This window comes from Coenobita brevimanus, chromosome 70 (genome assembly GCF_032717465.1).
Source record: "Coenobita brevimanus isolate Jiangsu-jjx chromosome 70, ASM3271746v2, whole genome shotgun sequence".
Taxonomy (NCBI): Eukaryota; Metazoa; Arthropoda; class Malacostraca; order Decapoda; family Coenobitidae; genus Coenobita; species Coenobita brevimanus.
The window spans coordinates 57,418,697-57,437,310 of record NC_137023.1 but is presented as its reverse complement, the minus strand read 5'-3'; the positions used below and the strand labels follow the sequence as shown (position 1 = coordinate 57,437,310).

The window sequence follows — 18,614 nt, the reverse complement described above, 5'->3', positions numbered from 1 at the left end:
TAGGCTTAAAATGGCAATATATGCAAAATGCAAAAAAGAAAGGGCAAGTAGAATTTAGCCGTTTGAATGACAACCAAAGCTGTCATCCGAATGTCTGAGCCTCAGAAACTGATGACAGCCAAGGCTGTCATCGGTATGTGAGTGGGTTAATATAATTGTTTAATACCTACTGCTTTAAAAATTAAAGGGAAAAAGGTGACAGAGGAGGAACTCAACAACATTACTATATACTCTGTGAAATGAGCTACACACTCATTCACTCATGATTCAAACCTCTGGCATCACGACTTCAACTTACAGGCATGACTAACTGCATTTTTTTTTTTTTTTTTGTCCCAGGACTGCAAACTGGTAACCCACCACTGACAGCAACCTCAGCTCTGCTCACAAATAAACTCCACCACCCGTTGCTCCATCAGTTCTGGGTCACAGCACCGCACACTGGCAGATGTCACTACCTCATCCAGCAGAACATTAAGAACCTGCTCATCAGCCACATAGGACCAAAGGAATGTTCGCAAGAAGTGGACGTCTACCTGTACTTGCTGTAGCCCAAACCTACTCAGGGTCCTCAACCGCACACTCTCCAGCAGCGTCTGTCAACATGGTAACAGGTTTTAGTTCTTTGCCACTGCTTGCACATTTATCCTACCAGTACCTCAAGTATAGAAAGGTAAAGTTATGTATGAAAATAATACAAAGATGAGTCCCAAGCAAATCTTGCTTAACATGAGATGCTTGGACAAAATACATATGAAACACTGGAAGTTACTGTCATAAAATGGAATGATCTTTACCCTCACCCTGTTTCCCCTATACAGTACTGAATAAATCTGGAATAACATCGGTTGCAAGTTAGCACAATATCCCACTCTTAATCCTCAAGACAGTTAAAAACTCATCCTTATATATTGTAATATAAAGTTCATGGTATAGCAACAAACTCGCAACCTTGATGGTGGCAACATATAATTACTAGGAAGTGTTTTTGATACTCACCTTTAGACTGATTTTGACTATTCCGGTCAAAATTGAGACTCGAGTGAACTCAACAGGAGCAAATATTTCAATGCGTTCTGACCAAAGTTTGTTGAGGTTGGCCACAAGTGAATTGTCCAGCTGGCTGGGTGTGTAGGACCAGGCAGAGCGTGCACCTCCTCGTGATACACTCAGGCTGTGGATTCCCGTGTCATTACAATTAATATCATCAGGATCACCATTTTATCTATTATCTTTTTTTTTTTAATCATTTTAGTTATTTATTATTTATTTTTATTATTACTATTATTATTATTTTTTGTCTCATTAGCAGCAGAAGGGCCAGGGGCTAGGGTACTCAGTCCTGAGATGGAAGTTCAATTTGGTCTGAGCACCCCAGCCCACTACACCACCAGGTGTCCATTTGGTTACAGTATACAGTATAGTTACCATCCAACACTGTAAATGGTTTCCTGGGCTACACAAAATCATATGGTATGTCACTCAGTGTAAGCACCTGAAGGTAGCAATACACTGAGTGAGTGGCTCTGACATTAGTTAAAATGTATTATACATTTCCATATATCTATGAGTACAACTATCCAGCTTTTCCCATTTTCCCTATTTTCTACATACAATACCCTCAAATTAACGAGGAAAAAAGAAAACAGAAAAGATACATTAAGATTCAAGTAAAAACGTAACCTACCTGTGGTATGTACGACGAGAGGAGTCTGAAGAACGATCGCGCTGGCTCCCGTCCTCATACAATGCACCAACCTGTATGCGACACATTCCTTCAACTACAAATCTTGATATCAGAGGTATATGCAAATATGACACCAGGCTTCCAATCAGGGAATACCCATTCTAAGACTAGTCATGGTACTGGTGATGTTTTTTTATGAACTGGAATCTAAACAACAAAACTAGCCACAGACCAGCCGCTGGAAGCTGTTGGAGAAAATGAAACAAAAAATGTGTGACACGATTTGTGAGGTTTGTCACAGCTTGAACAATGACTCCTCATCACTGTACTGTGAATTGTTCAAATGAATGAGTTCTACTGATACTGTACCTGAAGAGGTTACAAACTGGGGTGAAACTCTTTTATCTCCCAATAAACAACTCTTCCTTATGTGGGTAGCTAAAAATGTTCTAACTTCACCAGTTCATCCAGATTCACAGTGATACTCATGTTATCATTATGCTTACATCATTTTAATCCTAATTAAACTTTCCATTAACTAGCAGCTAAGACACTACTTCCATGTTTTCCAAAGAAAGGTCTTCCTAGAGGATGGAGGGTTACTTAAAAAAAAAAAAAAAAAAAAAAAAAAAAAAAAAAAAATATTGATACAATTTTGTGTTAAACTGTAAAAGTTTGTTGTAACCACCAATCACCTAACAGAGTAGCTAAATATTCATTCCACTCTTGTATTATGTGGTTTTACTCTCTCATCACCAGAGAACTCAATACAGCATTAGGTCTAAAGAGAGTGAGTATAAAGCAGGGGTGAAATGTTAAGTCAAACTTTTTACCCAAACTGTGCTGCTAATGAGAGTCACATCAACAAAGACACTGAAGGATGGTAACCTGTGTGTCAATAGTAGAGAGGTCATCCAGAACTGTCCTCATGACTCTGCGAACACTGCGAGGCTCACCACAACCCAGCCAATCCTTCACCTCCACACTACGCCGCAGCATCTAAGGACATGATACCAGCTTTTACTATACAGGAAAGTTACATCAAGAGATAGTTGTGCTGCATCATTATCATCATTAACATATACAGAAAACAAGGGAACTGAAATTACATATTATCCCATGGCTAGGTTACTGTAGTTCAGAACATACACAACTAACCTGACTTATGTTGGCACCCTGGGTGTGGACATACTGATTTAGCAGTGCCTGGCCTGCATCCCTCATGCCAGCAGTGATGGTGGACAGCGGGGTCAGTCCAGCCTTATCCTCCAGCTGCAGCTGTTCATCACAGTGACTCAGCTGTATAACAACAACATTGTATAGTACACACCATTCACTAGTCTCCAGCTTCATAGCAGCAACACACAATACTACATAACTCACTCACTAGCCTACACATTATAACAGTGGTTCAGGTGCGCAGTAATAACAGACAATACCATGCCATTCACTGCACACACATAACAATGACTCAGTTGCACAATAAAAGTACACTATATTATTTTGCAATAAGTGCTTAATAATAAGGTAATAGCATATTCCACATGATGAGGCAATTTCTGATGATCTCTGAAGTGAAGTTAAGGTGTAGGCTATATATTTTTTTACTTTTTTAGTTTCTACCAAAATGTTATTCTCAACACACTGAGACTGTAATAAACGACAGGTAACTGTCCTGGCTGCAAGAAATCAGCTAAGATTTATATTCATGTCAGCATATGAGGCTTTCTAGCACCTCTTTCTTAGTAATTAATCTTAAATATTACACCTCAGTACTGACTTGGATGCTACTGTATTTTTATCTTTTTAAGCAAACAGAACTCACCCAAAGTATTTTCATGTCATATGGAGAAATATACTGGTAAAGAGGAGGGCAAGGAAGCTTACTTAACTGATGAGAATATGGGCTTATGGCTCATATTCTAGATGCACCTCCCTCTCCATGATTTATCTTGCATATCATATCCTTAACTTTTGCTTGTATGGTAATTATATCACTTTAATATTAGTAGAGTTTACACCAGTAAGATACATGAGGACACTGATCTGTATTTTGCAAGATTAACTGCTAACAAATATCCACAGCCACAACTTTGACCTTAAGACAAGCCTCTACCAAGTAGTGTACAGTGGAAGTGTGTAGATCGAGACACATGCGTGAGAGCAGCAGAAGTAACACTGGATCCTTGTCTTTCCTGTGAGCCAGGTCCAGGACTGTGGTGGTGAGGTGAAGGAAGAATGCCACCACCACCCCCTCTCGCACTAGCTCACGGCAGTACCGGCGACGGAACTCAGCCACCACCGCAAAGGTGTGCTTGGGCTGTGTGAAGGCCTGTGGGGAAAAAAATGGGTGGGTCAGGAAAGAAGTTTATGCATTACACTGTACTTTTTACTACTCTAACTGGCCTACAGCTGCCATCTCTACTTCTTGAGTGCTGAGCAGTAACAATCAATTAACATTGCTGAGTATAATGCCAATCATGAATAAGTGCTATGGAAAGGATGTAGAACCATAGCACTGTCTTTTTCTGTGACTGAGGTACATGAAATAACCTGCAAAAGATGAACATCTAGATGAAGTTAAGGTGAACATACTACAGTACTGGAAATTTTTACACAAATATGCACACAAATATCCATGACACAAAGAGACTGATAAGATTCCAACTCTTCCTCAGAGATTAAGAGGAGCCTGTGGGGTCACACGGAGAGACAGGCTGACAAATGAGGATATAAAGGAGAATTGTGGTGTGGATGTGATAGGAAAGCATTAGGAGGAACACACTGAGGTAGTTTGGACGTGGAGAGGATGGAGGGTGGGAGACTGATGCGGGGAGTGTACAGTATGTGAGTGAGGTGCAGGAGGGGAGAGGGAGGGGGAGGCCGAGGATGAGATGGAGGGATGGAGTGGAGAGGTATATGAGAGAGGGGGATGTGAGTTGGGAGCGGGGCAGTGAAATGGCTGGGGACAGGGCGACGTGGAGGCGATTTGTTTGTGGCCACCCCGTATGGGATTAAGGCATCTGGCAATAGATAGACAGATCCTCTTGTGTGCTACTAAGGCAAACTATTTAATATTACAATTATACATGAGACCATGAAGGTGTAACATGCATAAAACTTTCAATTTCTAGGAAAAAGATGCAACAAAATCTACCACACCAACTATAATACTGCTCTAAGACTGAAAACAATGTTACTGCCTCAGACCTGTAGCGCTGTGACCCGGTCTTTGATGGCTGCAGCAGTGGCAGCCACCAGTCGTGTGAGGTGTTCGTTGAGGTGGCGTGTGGCCGCATCAGCACCATCCTGGGTGGGGTGTCTGGGGGCAGCCAGGGCGTGCCGAACATCAGCTAGGCTGGCAGTCAGACCTGCCTTGAGTGCATTGAGGGATGCCTGACACCGTGCCTCACCTGCCTCTAACACCAGACCCAGTGCCACCCTGTGGAATACACACCATTTGGCTATACAGGGTGGTCTTTGTATTATACCCTCTGATCTTATGCACTGTGGGGATGGCTGGTGTGAGGAGTGCAGACATTTTGACTGTTTCTTGAAATTTCTAATGAACCATGCAATCAAAGGACATAAAAAATCAACTATTTTTCATGAAAAGCATTATGGGAAGTATATCCTCACCCTGCCCTAGGGTGGGAAAGAAGGTCCAGATGATGATGATTATCATCATCATCATAAAATGATGCAGTGACACTAATAATGTTGACTGCATTGTCTAAACATAGAAGAAATATGTTGTGTAATATGTGTAACACTCTATATGAACTTTTTTTTTTTGTTCTTTTTGCTATTAAATACACTGTAATATACAGAAAAACTGTCCACTAAAATTTCATAGTTACCAAGCTACTTCCTTCTATTTACAGAACAGTCGTGGAGAAATCATTGTGATATACTGAAATGCATCCCTGACTGAAAAGGACTGACTTACCACTACACTTTGTAGTAGTAGTAGTAGTAGTTGTTCCCTAGGCAGTCTGGCCGAACAGCCCCGAGTCCCTCAGGAAGGCCATACACTTTGTTACCACAGTTATTAGGGTCTTGTCTGCTAACTTTAACAATGATTAAGTGCAGTACTGTGCTTTAATAGTAGCAGCTGTAACCCTAAGCTCATCTGGACATGAAACCAGTGGGGAACAGGAAACCGTCTACTTTACTCATGCGCTTCCAAAGCCTTTTGTTGGAACTGGGTTGATGGACGTACTGGGTTGAAGGACTGCTGTGTTGTGATAGTAACGTGCATGAGAGGAGTATGTGAAGCAGGAAAGAGCGATGACCACGTTGTAGTCTGGCTAAGTGAACTCTCTCTGTGGATAGGGTAGTTATGTAGAGAACAGCAAATTCAGACATAAAACTCACTCTCCAAAGTTTGTGTTGGGAAGGAGCTGTGTGATGGCATGAAGTCGGCGATGAAACTTGTCAAGGGCGGTGGTAAGCGGACCATAGTGTGCTGTGTCTGGCTCCCCTGCCACCCTCACCCCAACTACTGCTACATATTGTTCCACCAGCTCACCCACAAACACTCGCAGCTTATCAACAGCAATGCCTGTACACACACTGGCAACAAGAAAGGTTGTTAGTGTTATTGTTGCTGCTGTGGCCATATGCTAATCAGGATGTGAACCAGGGGACGGCAGGCTAAAGTTGCCTTCATCTTGCAATCCACCAACCATCTTTTGGAGGACAGGGAGGGAGATGAGAGACATATGCATAACCAGGCAGTGGTCATGCTCATTATACTGGTGCCATTTCACAAAGATATCCCTCTCCAACACCAAACACAAACATCATCATCACTTACAGTTTAACTACTATAAAACTTGTCCACATTCTGACGGTGGTCATGATATTCACTGCAAATCAAGAAAATACTGTCAATAGCTCTACTTAACCCCTTCAGTCTGTTAACACATTTCCTCATGTAATATCAGCTGTTAATTCTTTCACTACAAAGCTTGTCACATAGCATGTCATCATCATCAAATCCAGTGATGCCCATTGAGGAACATAGCAGCTCGGGGTAGGCCAAACTGATCCCAGCTTGTCACATAACATGTCATCATCATCATCATCATCATCATCATCAAATCCAGTCTTGCCATTGGGGAACGTAGCACTGGGGTTGGGCAAGCTGGTCCTGACATTTAAGATAAGAGTGACCACTCTCACTCAACCCTGAATGGCATTACATGAGCAATAAAAATAAACCCCAACCATCCCTTGGATATAAACCTTCACCGGTTGAATCCGATTGGGGTGCCTTAATTGCCCACTAAACCACCTGGTGCCATAATTTGGTTTTATGGTTGCCAGTTGCCACCCAGCAAAGTAAATGGTTTCCTGGTGTACAAGAAACCGTTTGGCTTATCACTCGTAAACAGAAAGAAGAGGAAAGAATGAAGTAAAGACAAAAGAGTAAGGATGGAAAGAAGGAAGGAAAAGAAGAAAGGGCAGGCACCTGAAAACAGCACTACATCGAATGAAAGGACTGTGAGCACCCCCACCAACCATTTCATAACATGTCATTGTTCATTATCAAGCACTTAGGACGTGCAATGAAGGGTTATGGTTGATACAACTCACATTAGTACTTATCCCAATACATAACTACAGTACTGACATATTCAGTCACAGCATTAAATTCATCTAGATACTTCTTTATGGCATTCATTATGAATTTTCAATACTGGGGATACTGGGTACCAACATTTCTTGCTGGGACACCACCCTCACTTTAAGCAATTTTCATTTACGGTACCACAATAGTTTTTAACAACACATCTACAGTGTGTTAAATGAGTACCGTAATTACTATATGACGAGAATCCCTACAAACTGCCATGATTCTGGACTGGCATGATGGTTTTTGTGGGAATGTTTTTATGATATGCTGGTGGATATTGTAAGAGATCAACAAAGTCAGGTTTAACAAAATTTAAACTGTCAAAGTATTCCCTGCACTTTGGTAGAAACAATAAAAGATAAGAAAAGTCTGTACAGTATTAATGAAATTTAAATAATCAAAGTGTTTCCTATCTGCAGGTGGATACTATGAAAGATCAGTAAGTCTATTTTAATAATATTCAAATATTTAAACTGTTACCTGCCCCAGCTTGGAATCAAACTCATGTCCTTTCGATTAACAGACTGCTACTCTAACCACCTGACCACTGTCTCCTATGACTTACCTCCCTCCTTCCTCAGGACTCCTCAAAAACATTTCCTTATATGATGAGATGACTATCCACAGATTCCCTACAAATGTTTCATGGCACCGATCCACAAATTCAAGAATGTCCTGTAAAAAAATAAAAAAAAAAGGTACCGATAAGCACAAAGAGATTAATCCTCCCCCCTTTTTAACGTTATGCTTGCTACTGCCAAACAATTTTATTCAGCCCCTACAGCAATGAGATAATTAACCACAGATACCCATCACAAAGTAAAAAATGTCCTGCAGCCAAAAAAAGAACTGGGGTTAAGACATTCAGTAAGGTGACTTCTTTTGAGTTGTACTCTTGCTAATTTCAGATGAGTTCATTCAGCTTCATACATGATAAGCCAGCCATATACTCCTTGTAAACGTTTCATGGCACTGGCCCACAAACTCAAGAATGTCCTGCAGCAAGAGGCAACTTTTATTTTTGCTACCACCAGGGTATTTTCCTTGGCTTCACAGACATTATTTGAGATAGAAGGACTAAATGTAGGATTTGTTGACCCTTCCCAACTTTGGGCTCTCATAAACTGAAGAAGAGCAGTTGGAGATAAAAGAATACACCAAACTAGAGGTGTCACTAATGAACTAACAGTGTTAATCCCATCAATAACTGATTGAAAGATCTGAGTTCAATTAAACAGTTTGAAGACAATGACCATGGGAGGAGTCTGAGTGCTAGTGTGATCTTCTGTGGGAGTTTGGAGGGTGGTGGCACTGGTGGTGGTGGAATCAGGTTGCTGGCCTGAATCTGTGGGCAGGGTCTGGAGAGCTGGGGCAGTAGCCTGGGCCAGAGAAGCCAGGTTAGCCAAGTCCTCTTCCAGCTTGGTGCGAGCATGGGCCAGGAAGTCATCACACAGACCCTCAGCTGGCTCTCCCAGTTGCAGCAGCAGGTCTACACTCTCTGTCAGCTCTCTTGCACTACCCTGAACCACCATCATATTAAATTAATTTCCTTTATCAGTGTAAATTTTTCTATCTATCTATAGGTAAATCCCTTAATCCCAGAGAGGATGGTCACAAACAATAACTGTACAAACATTTTCTATTTTACGTACAAAATTATCAGTTTGCATTACATGATGACAAATAGAAATCAAAAGGACACCATACACTGTAATTTTTTTTAGCTAACTAGTGTAAGTACACACATAAAAGATGCAAGTAAAGCAACAAAATGCTATGAAAACTGCTTGACAAAATAAGGTTTCTGAAATCAGTAGGGTGAATGGGAGATATGAGATTACTGGCACCACACCCAATGTGAGATAAAATAAGGTGCACTGTACAGTATTTCTGCCTACCTCCTTGAGTGCCAGCTGATTCTTGAGTGCAGTATTGAGCCTGGAAACAGCAGCTTGACAGTCCTGGTGGATGGCAGTGAATGATGGCAAGTGGCGGTAGCGATGAAGAACCTCAGCTGTCTCAACGTAGCTCACCACACCCTGGAAATGCCATACTGTATGTCACTACCAAATCAGTCGCATCTGCAACTACATATAAGAGTCATACTACATACATAAGTTGTACAATAATGACTATACTGCAACAGTTTTCTTGCCATAGAATGCATTTGCTATATAGGCGTAAAAGATGAAAGGCAGGAAGGGCATCTGGTTGCAAAGAACTACACACCTCAAAGTCCTCTGTCTAGGAGCAAAACTACTATCTATCTATCTATTGCCAGATGCCTTAATCCCATATCGGGTGGCCAAAAACAAATCGCCTTCACATCGCCCTGTCCCCCGCCATTTCACTGCACTGCTCCCAACTCACACACCCCTCCCTCATATACCTCTCCACTCCATCCCTCCATCTCATCCTCGGCCTCCCCCTCCCTCTCCCCCCACACCTCACTCACATACACTCTCCTCATCAGTCTCTCACTCTCCATCCTCTCCACATGGCCAAACCACTTCTCAAAATGAGACTGGATAATACAAAACTTTATCAATTACCAGTAATCAAAGTTAATTACTATTAGGCTACACTCATACCATTGTTTTTTCTCAAATTTAGTGCCATATAGTCCTCCTGGGCTTGGTGCTAGTCCCTCTTAATTAATTAACTGTTTTCTCAATTATCTACAACATACAGTACTTGGAAACAGAAAAACAAAAATCCAACCCAAGTCAGAAGATGGTAATATGCAAAAGATAATTTCAAGTTCAAAAAGCCCTTACAAGACTGGATCTCACTAAGCTGTTTTACTGTGGCTACTGTCAGATGACTAGACTATATTCAGCTTAGGGAAGTCCCTACCTTGGATTACCATGAGGGCAGGGGCTATTGTATGACAAGTACTCATTGGCTACCTAAATAATATTTTTCAATTTTTATAACCATCCTTTAACATGGTTCATTCAACACAATGACTAAAGTACTTCCACTTCATTTCACTGAACCAAAAACTAATTTGCAACCTGGGTGGGCACTTAGGAGTGTGTAAGGCATGGTATGTTTCCATGTGCATTTTCTCATGCTTGTATTCTGTGGAGGTTTCCTTTATAGCACATGCATTTCAACCTCCAACACACAAGAACTGTCACTGCAACAAAGTTTATTTCTAAATGCACTATTCACTCCATATTATACTCTTGTGCTAACTATAGGTTGGTATGGGGGACCACTTTCCCTGTGGCAAAGAGTAGGTCCAAACTTAGAGTTCAAAAAAATTAATAATAAAAAAGATGCACACACACACACACACACACACACACACACACACACACACACACACAGCTCAAGTGGCTCTGGATAAATTCTTTTTTACTATGGCACTACAGTACTTTAATATATGGTACAAACACAAGTCACTGAGGACTGTAACAAAATACTCATCTCACCTCTGAGAAATTTTTGTCAGCTATGCACTCATCAATCTTGTGGGGAAGATGGAAGAGGAACTCCAGTTTCTTCAGCGTGCCGTGAACCCCCAGCAGCCGGCCCAGGTCAGCACGACGTTCCTGCCAAAATTACAGGTTAGTGATGTACTGTACCACATTACGAGTACACTGACACTGTTCTGCCACCATCATCATTATCATATCTCATATCTTGCTCCTTCCTGGGAACCCCCCCACACGGTATGACCAAGACAGAACCACACTACAGTACTCGTCAGAAGTATTCAGCGTTGTCCGCCGGGCGCGCAATACTTATGGCCCAAAAAGAATCACCCATTTTTGGGGGTAAGAATTGAGCCACAAGTTTGAGCTCCGAGCATGACGTCACGGTAGCCTGAGGCCTTCCGACACGCTGGTTGGTTCCCGCCTCAGTTGCCCACGGGCTGCCTGAGAGAGAGGAACTCCGCCGAGTGTCCCTCTCAAATTGCGCCATTTTTTACTGAGTGTCCCACAGTGTTTTGGCCTTTAAAACTTTATTATGGCACCTACCCGTGAACTATCGAGTGAAATCATATCCCAGATCATTGCTCTAAAGGAGGCAGGCCACCAGACAAAGGAAATTAGTGAATTGGTTGGTGTGGCACGATCGACAGTGCGTCGTTGGTGTGCGCGGTTTCGGGAGGAAAACAGTGGTGAAGTTCCCACAAAGAAACCGAGGTCTGGTAGGCCTAGGAAAACTTCCCCAAGGTCTGTTAATGTTTTAAAACGTGCAGTGGAGTTTAATCCTCATGTGAGTGCAAGGAAAATTAAGGAGAGCAACCCAGAAGTGTTTGGTGAGGTGTCAGTGAGAACAGTGTCTCGTAGGGTGCATGAGCTTGGTTACACAAGTCACAGGCCTGTGAAAAAGCCTCTTCTCTCTAGCAGCCAGAGAATTCGTAGGCTTGCCTTTGCTAATAAATATCTAAACTGGGGTGAGGAGCAATGGTTGTCAGTGTTGTGGTCTGATGAGGCAACGTTTAGTGTTACCTGTAACAGAGGAGCACGAAAAGGTAGTGACCCACTTGACCCACGGTATGTAGAAAGCACAGTTAAACATCCTGATTCACTCATGGTATGGGGTTGTTTCTCTGGGAAGGGTTTGGGGAAGCTTGTTGTACTTCCCAAGAACCTCAGAGTGAATCAGGATGTTTACCTGGAGCTTCTGTGTGATCATTTACCAGACTCCTTCGAGCTAACAGGTGCACGAGTGTTTCAGCAGGATGGTGCACCTGCTCACAAGGCCAAATCGGTCACCAATTGGCTTCGTGACTGCGAGGTATCATTCATGACAGACTGGCCAGGAAATAGCCCAGACCTCAACCCGATTGAAAACCTCTGGTACCTCGTAAAGAAGAGTCTCCAAGGGAAGGACGTGAGCTCTCTGCCTAAGCTGGAAGCCGCCATTCGTGACTCCTGGGACAAAATACCGCTCCAGCACCTCAGGAGCCTCGCCCTTTCACTTCCAAGACGTCTCAGGTCCGTGAAGAAACGTAAAGGCTACCCTACAAAGCACTAAAGGTAAATAAAATGCATTATTTTTATGTTTTTTCAATGTTGAAAGGTTTGTTTCTCAGGAGGGACGCAGGGCGCTCCATACTTCTGACGAGCACTGTAGGCTACTCTGTCCACACATACATTTCTCACTGTCTCAAACACTCTTTCTCTTTCTTCTCTCTCATCAGTGCACTGCTCTACTCTTCTTCCACATCACATTGCTCACTAAAAAATCGGGCAGTTGGGTTTTATTGTAAGTGGTTCTGGAGATTTCATAATACCACTTCCTTAGTAACTTTTTCTACACATTACACTTCAATATCTTTTTGTATGCCACTGGTGCAAACCATATCAATATTTAAATGATGTAAGTACCATACAAGAGAATATGAAGATGTAATATGCAAAATAAATTGCTAAGAAGAGGTGCTACAAAGCCTCCTATACCTCTTAGAATACTGCCCTATGTGTTAAAATGGTAAATGAGTTACCATACCTGGAGTGCTTCAGTGATCGTGGTGGAGGATGATGTGATGCCAGCCATGTTCTCTTGCAGCCGTGTAATCTGTCCCTCCATACTCACTGACCCTTCCTTCATCTGTACAAACACAGAAATATGACCAATATTATCCATTCATCTATCTATCATCACCATCATAATCATGATCCTGAAATTATGTAAAGTGTAGGATGTGTGTTGGTAAACTACGATTTTAAGTGAAACAAAATTAATAAATAAATAGAAATACTAATACAGTACTAATACTGTAATTACAATGAATCAAAGGCAAATTTAAGTGAAGAAAGGGTGTTACTGGGTACTTATATTTCATCAACTTAATAAACAAAATTAAATGAAGCAACTTTTTAAAGATGACTATCATTACTGTATAAAGCAAAGGCTACCTTCCGGACGATATCAGCTGCAGCAATAAACTTGTCATAGTGGTCATACACCAGTGTCTGGCAATCCGAGTCCAGCGACTGCACCTCCCCAACCAACTTTGCCTCTGTCTCCAGTAGCTGCTTCAGGCTGCTCTCCTGTCCCACACCACCACCATCATTACACTATGCCCTTGTTACAAATACTGTACAGTATTTCTCATTTAACATGGTTTCAATTATGAAAACTTTTCACATAAGACACCACTGTTCAGTGCTGGGCAACTTCTGCACACCTTCCGCACCTCTGCACTGTGGGAAAGTGCAAAATGATGTGCAACAGTGTGGTGTGCAGTCACATTGGTAAAAAGGTGGGGAGGTGCGGGTGTGGAAATGCAGAATGGTCCGCACACCTGGTCGCACACTTGAAAAAGAAAAAAATTGATCATAGATGATACATAGTATTAAATACTAAATACTGATCACTGCAATCAGTGATCACACAGGCGTCAGACGTCCCGGCTGCATATTTTTCTTTGTCCTCCAAATCTGACAGCAAATGCTCCTAGATCACTCGACCACTGAATATTGAAGTTTATAAAAGTAATAATGTAACAATAAAAACTTATATACTGTATTTCTTTGTGATACAACTTTATATATATATATATATATATATATATGCACATAGTCTGGATAGTACTGTATATAAATAGGGTGCGGGTGCGGCTGTGCGGAAGTGTGAAAACTTAGAGATGCGCGGAAGCATGGGTGTGAACCTCCATTTGGTGTGCGGTTGCCCAGCACTGCCACTGTTTATTATTATATAGTCAGGACGAGCAGTGAAGCATCAGAAATGAAACAATTCACATTAGCGATCAAGCAACGTGGAGGGCTGCCATTAGCAAACCAAGACCTTGGCTAAGCATGTTGGAGTCTTTATAAACAATATGATGTGATTAGCAAATTATTTATATATATCATTTAACTATTTCATTAAATGACTGTACACTTTGACATAGATATACACTTAATCACAACATCCAATATCAGTACATATGACATGTACCATACAGTACTGCATTTGCAACCTTGAATATAATTTTTTTTTTTACATCAGAGAAGAGTCTTTCTAAAATATAACTATTTCTTCAGTAGTGATAGCCTACTTTCAGTGCCTATCAGGCCTGTTCTCAGTTACCCTTCAGGGGACTTTCTCAAAGCCTTCTGTAGTAGTTATCTGGAATGACACTGCTCCTATGGGTCAGGTTAAATTAAATGTGCTAAAATACTGTGTGGTATCTTAGGGTGGGCAGGGTTCTGTACTGTTTTCTTCTTGGGGAAAAAAAAAAAAAAAAAAAAAGTAATACCTAATTTACTTCTTTTCTAACCTAATCCAAAAAAACAGTATTGTTCCAAATATACAATACTGTATGGTAATTACACATTTTTTAAATGCAACTTTCTCTCTAATAAACAACTTATTCTTTTTTCTTACCCATTAAACACTATCAGGGGCAAAGTTCAACAATCTACTCTTAAATGTTCAGAACTACAACAATCAAGCCTTAGGATCTTAAATCTCAATGGGGTAGTAGTAGTTGCTGTACAGTTGCTACAACCCCTGGGCCATCAGAATGTGAATGCAGTGGTTACAAGCCCAAGATGCCCTCCTGCTATCATCCACCTTTTACAGGACAGGGAGGGAACTGAGGAACATTTGTATACCCAGGCATTGGAACTGAATGGTTATATCAATGCCACCACATAAAGGCATCTTTCTCCAGCAACTCAAAGGGGGTACAGTAATGTGGGACTGTATACTGTATTCCCATTACTTACCTTAATAGTTTTCTGAACATACATATCAAGATTGAAGTGCTTGGAGTTGATGTCATATGGAGTGTTGACATCCTCGCCACCACCACCATAAAATTTAAGCAGTTCTGTTCGTCGCTTTCTCTCTTTCTTTGACTCTAAAACAATCAAATAACCATTATGGTAGATAAATGCCTGGTAATCTGCTATTATCATTTAAAGTAAATCTACAGTTTCAACCAAGTTTATTCTTACTTTTTTCCTAACTTAGCTTACCCACTCTACTGTATCAAACTTAACTGATCTGACCAACCAAACATAACCTATCTTAACTAGCCAAAGGGAGAGAGTTGACATTCTGAAACTGCAAAAATACTCATTCTACAGTAGGAGACAATGAACAATTTTCCCACATTCAATTTAACTTTTAATTAGAGTAATAGATGTCATACAACCAATCCCCTATATATATTTACTGGCAGCCAAGTGTGTATCATGCCAGTGCCTGAGGGAAATACAGCACATCAATTCAACTATTAGCTAAAGGTAGATTACTGTGGATAACATTAACATAATATAATCTTCTACAGTGTTGGAATGGACCTAAGCCAACTTTCCTTCTTTTATGGATTAAGTGACTGATTATTTACCATACATCAAGTTACCTACCTGCTTCCATCATGTAGTTTTTTTTTTTTCTTTTCTTTTTTTCTTCTTATAAGCAGAACTGCAACTTGGTAGGCCTATGTGTTAGTATGCAATGTACTGATTAAGTTCAACCGTATGTCTCAGTTACTTTCCTCACACGTAGCGGCTGCTTGTAACCTCTGAAACCTTGCTCTCCTTCATTTTCGTAAAGTTATATTACTAAAACTCGAATGATTATAGAGAACATTCGTAATCCACAAGGGCGCCTATATCACACAACTAAACGTCAAACAACTGAAAATTGAGGCTTCTTTTGTCCTGCTAAAAACCACCCGGGAAAAACTGATTATAGCAAGGCAATATAATAGTCCTACAGTTTTTATTCTACGTGAATGTATGACAAATATTAACAGTGAAACGCATAAACCCATTATCAATTATAATTGATCAAGTTTTAGGCAATATTTTGCACTTGAACCCTTGCAGCGATCATTTGGAAAACCTTTAAAACTCACACATACTCACTGATGTTTCAAAGGAATATTTCGTCTGTTTTACATATCGCATTCTTGAATTATGTAATCAGTAATCCAAAATCTGTATAATACAAAAGAATATTACAAAGGCATATTCAGTACTGTAGTTCTATACTGTACTGCTTCTGATTTGAAATATGATGAAGTATGTAGGGAATAAGTTAGGTTACAAATTATCTAGGATGCAGAGGTTAATTCCCAACTGCTGTATCCTGCAAAAGGTGTCCCTAACAAAGATACTTTCACGTAAATGCTCCTACTTAGTAATGACTCTACTCCCTCAACACACTACCCTTAATCCCATACCTTTACCCATGCACATAGCATATGGAAGAAGCAGGTCACTTCTCTAATAACAGAGAGTGATATTTCTCAGCACTATAGATCAGCTACCATTTGAGAATTGTAAAACACAGCTTGATCTTGCCCATCCATGTTGAGCAGTCTATCCTCGTCTAACGCTGTTTTTGCTAACACAAAAATGGTCTAACATGGTACAATTTCCCGCAAGCGCTATCGCTTCCAATACAGCCACTGATGAAGCTAACACGGCTATTTGAACCGAGCGGGTGGTGATGAGACGAATCATAGGAGCATTACCTTGCCAACAGATGTCATCTACCCCCCAGCCAATCACGCTTCAACATTCTCGATTTTGAACTACCCAGCCAATCAGGACACTCCCTGCTCCCGCCTGTCTCCCCACTCTGCCTGCTCCCTCCGACGTAGTGTCTCCTGTTATCCTCCCATAAGATAAATAAAATGTGGCTTTTAACTGTAATAATACTGTACTCTTTTAATTTTTTGAACCATATTAATGCTTTGTAGGGGGTTAAAATTGGGGTGGTATAAAAAAATTTTGCACCACACGGGGGAAAATGTGGACTTTTGCCAGGGGAGCGGAAGGAAATAGGGTGTTTCAAGAGTCCCTGTAACATGAAATTTCTCTAATGCGATAGGGGTGTGCAAGCAATTAAATGTGTTAGATGAGAACAGACTGTATGTAAACTGTCTACTCAAGATTCTTCAGTCATATGCGTCCAGTTTTATCCATCTACCTTACTTTCAGTCTGCCTCTTCTCCCTTGAAAGATATGTTCATTGGCCTCTTTTACACATCTTTGTTTGCCTTCCTCTAACTTGTCCATGAGTGTTTTTAGTTTTCCCATTACCTCACTTGCCTGAGCTTGTGTAGCTTAATTTAAAGGACTTCTCTTCCCTCTCTTTTGTATTTTAACAGCACATTAGAATCCTACTCTTTCTCATCATAAATACTCTGTGAATATTCACAGTGATAAAGGCCTCCCTCAATTTCCTGGATGCCATTCTATTTGTTGTTGGGGCATTGGGTTATGAAGTATACTCTTTTCATTCTCCTGTCTGGGTCTCTGCATACCTCTTTTCTTCTTTCCATTTCTGAGTTGCTGTTAAGTTTAGAGGTAAAATATTTTCTACTTAAGATGACTTTTCCATATACAGTACATTTCTGATCTTTATATTTTGTTTGAAGATGCCAGTGCATTTTGTAATATCTTCTCCCACAGGAAATTACCCCTTTTTGAGCTTCATATCAGTCCATCATCAACAGTAGAAATGGTGTGCAGTACTTTCATTGCCAATTAGAGAGGGATCTGCCGTCCAAAACCCAGGATGAGGCAGGGAACAGTGTGATTATTTGAATCTCATGAAAAGTAACATTACTGATCTTCCACAAGACCGACTGACATGTCATAAAAATGCCTCTATTAACATCATCATACCCATCCTGAATGAGACAGACCCTGTCATGTATTGAGTATGGACAGTGGGTGTTAGTGCCCATTTGGTGATGTATTGGTGTGTAACAGACAGAACTGTTGGGACTCAGGACGCAAGGTGTCAAGTCTAATGCCTACAATTAGACACATTACAAAAAATAATAATAATAATAATAATGTATCATTCATTTATATCCTTTTACTGCAAAAGCTTCCCCTTCTCTGGAAGTATACCAACTTGTTTCACATTACTGTCCTGTTCAATTTTTAGCATTGTAAACAATGTTTCCCCTGTTGTTTTCAGGTTCTACAGCTGTGGGCTGAGAAAATTATTCCCATCAGGATGGTATGCCATTCCTTCCTCTGGCCTGTCAAACCAGTCATGGAGCCAGCTGACACAGGCATACTCAAGGAAAGTTCCACATCGTACACTCACCCATAATTTCAAACCATTATATGTTAGACAAGAGCTATTGAAGCAGTGGGATGGGGATATGAGGAATGGTAGATAGCAGTTCCCTTCTCCCATAACCTCATCTCTCACATACAGTTACCAGCCAGGCAAATGTCCGGTTATGGGTTCACTAGTACTTGTCTCACATATAGAGGTTCAAATTGATGGGTGAATATATCACACAAAACTTTCCAAGATGGCACATCACAACAGGGCTAT

General features: G+C 40.9%; 1 protein-coding gene across 1 annotated transcript; it reads right to left on the bottom strand.

Moving 5' to 3' along the window:
* Window positions 1–280: 280 nt before the first annotated feature.
* Window positions 281–15,734, bottom strand: Vps51 (vacuolar protein sorting 51). Its single transcript, XM_080277457.1, has 16 exons — window positions 15,671–15,734; window positions 15,026–15,159; window positions 13,208–13,342; window positions 12,798–12,899; window positions 10,769–10,888; window positions 9,227–9,367; window positions 8,582–8,848; window positions 7,894–8,003; window positions 6,065–6,262; window positions 4,898–5,129; window positions 3,804–4,019; window positions 2,846–2,986; window positions 2,576–2,686; window positions 1,688–1,758; window positions 1,000–1,174; window positions 281–596 (listed from the first exon to the last, which is right to left on the bottom strand). Exons 1-16 carry the CDS (start codon window positions 15,681–15,683, stop codon window positions 375–377), a joined length of 2,388 nt encoding a protein of 795 aa, XP_080133583.1. The 5' UTR covers window positions 15,684–15,734; the 3' UTR covers window positions 281–374.
* Between the last annotated feature and the right edge of the window lie 2,880 nt (window positions 15,735–18,614).

Coding starts and splice junctions, on each gene's coding strand:
- Vps51 (XM_080277457.1), bottom strand. Junction 9,368..10,768: donor CTGACAAAAATTTCTCAGAG/GTGAGATGAGTA, acceptor TGGCATTTCCAG/GGTGTGGTGAGCTACGTTGA. Junction 597..999: donor TAGTCAAAATCAGTCTAAAG/GTGAGTATCAAA, acceptor CCATGTTGACAG/ACGCTGCTGGAGAGTGTGCG.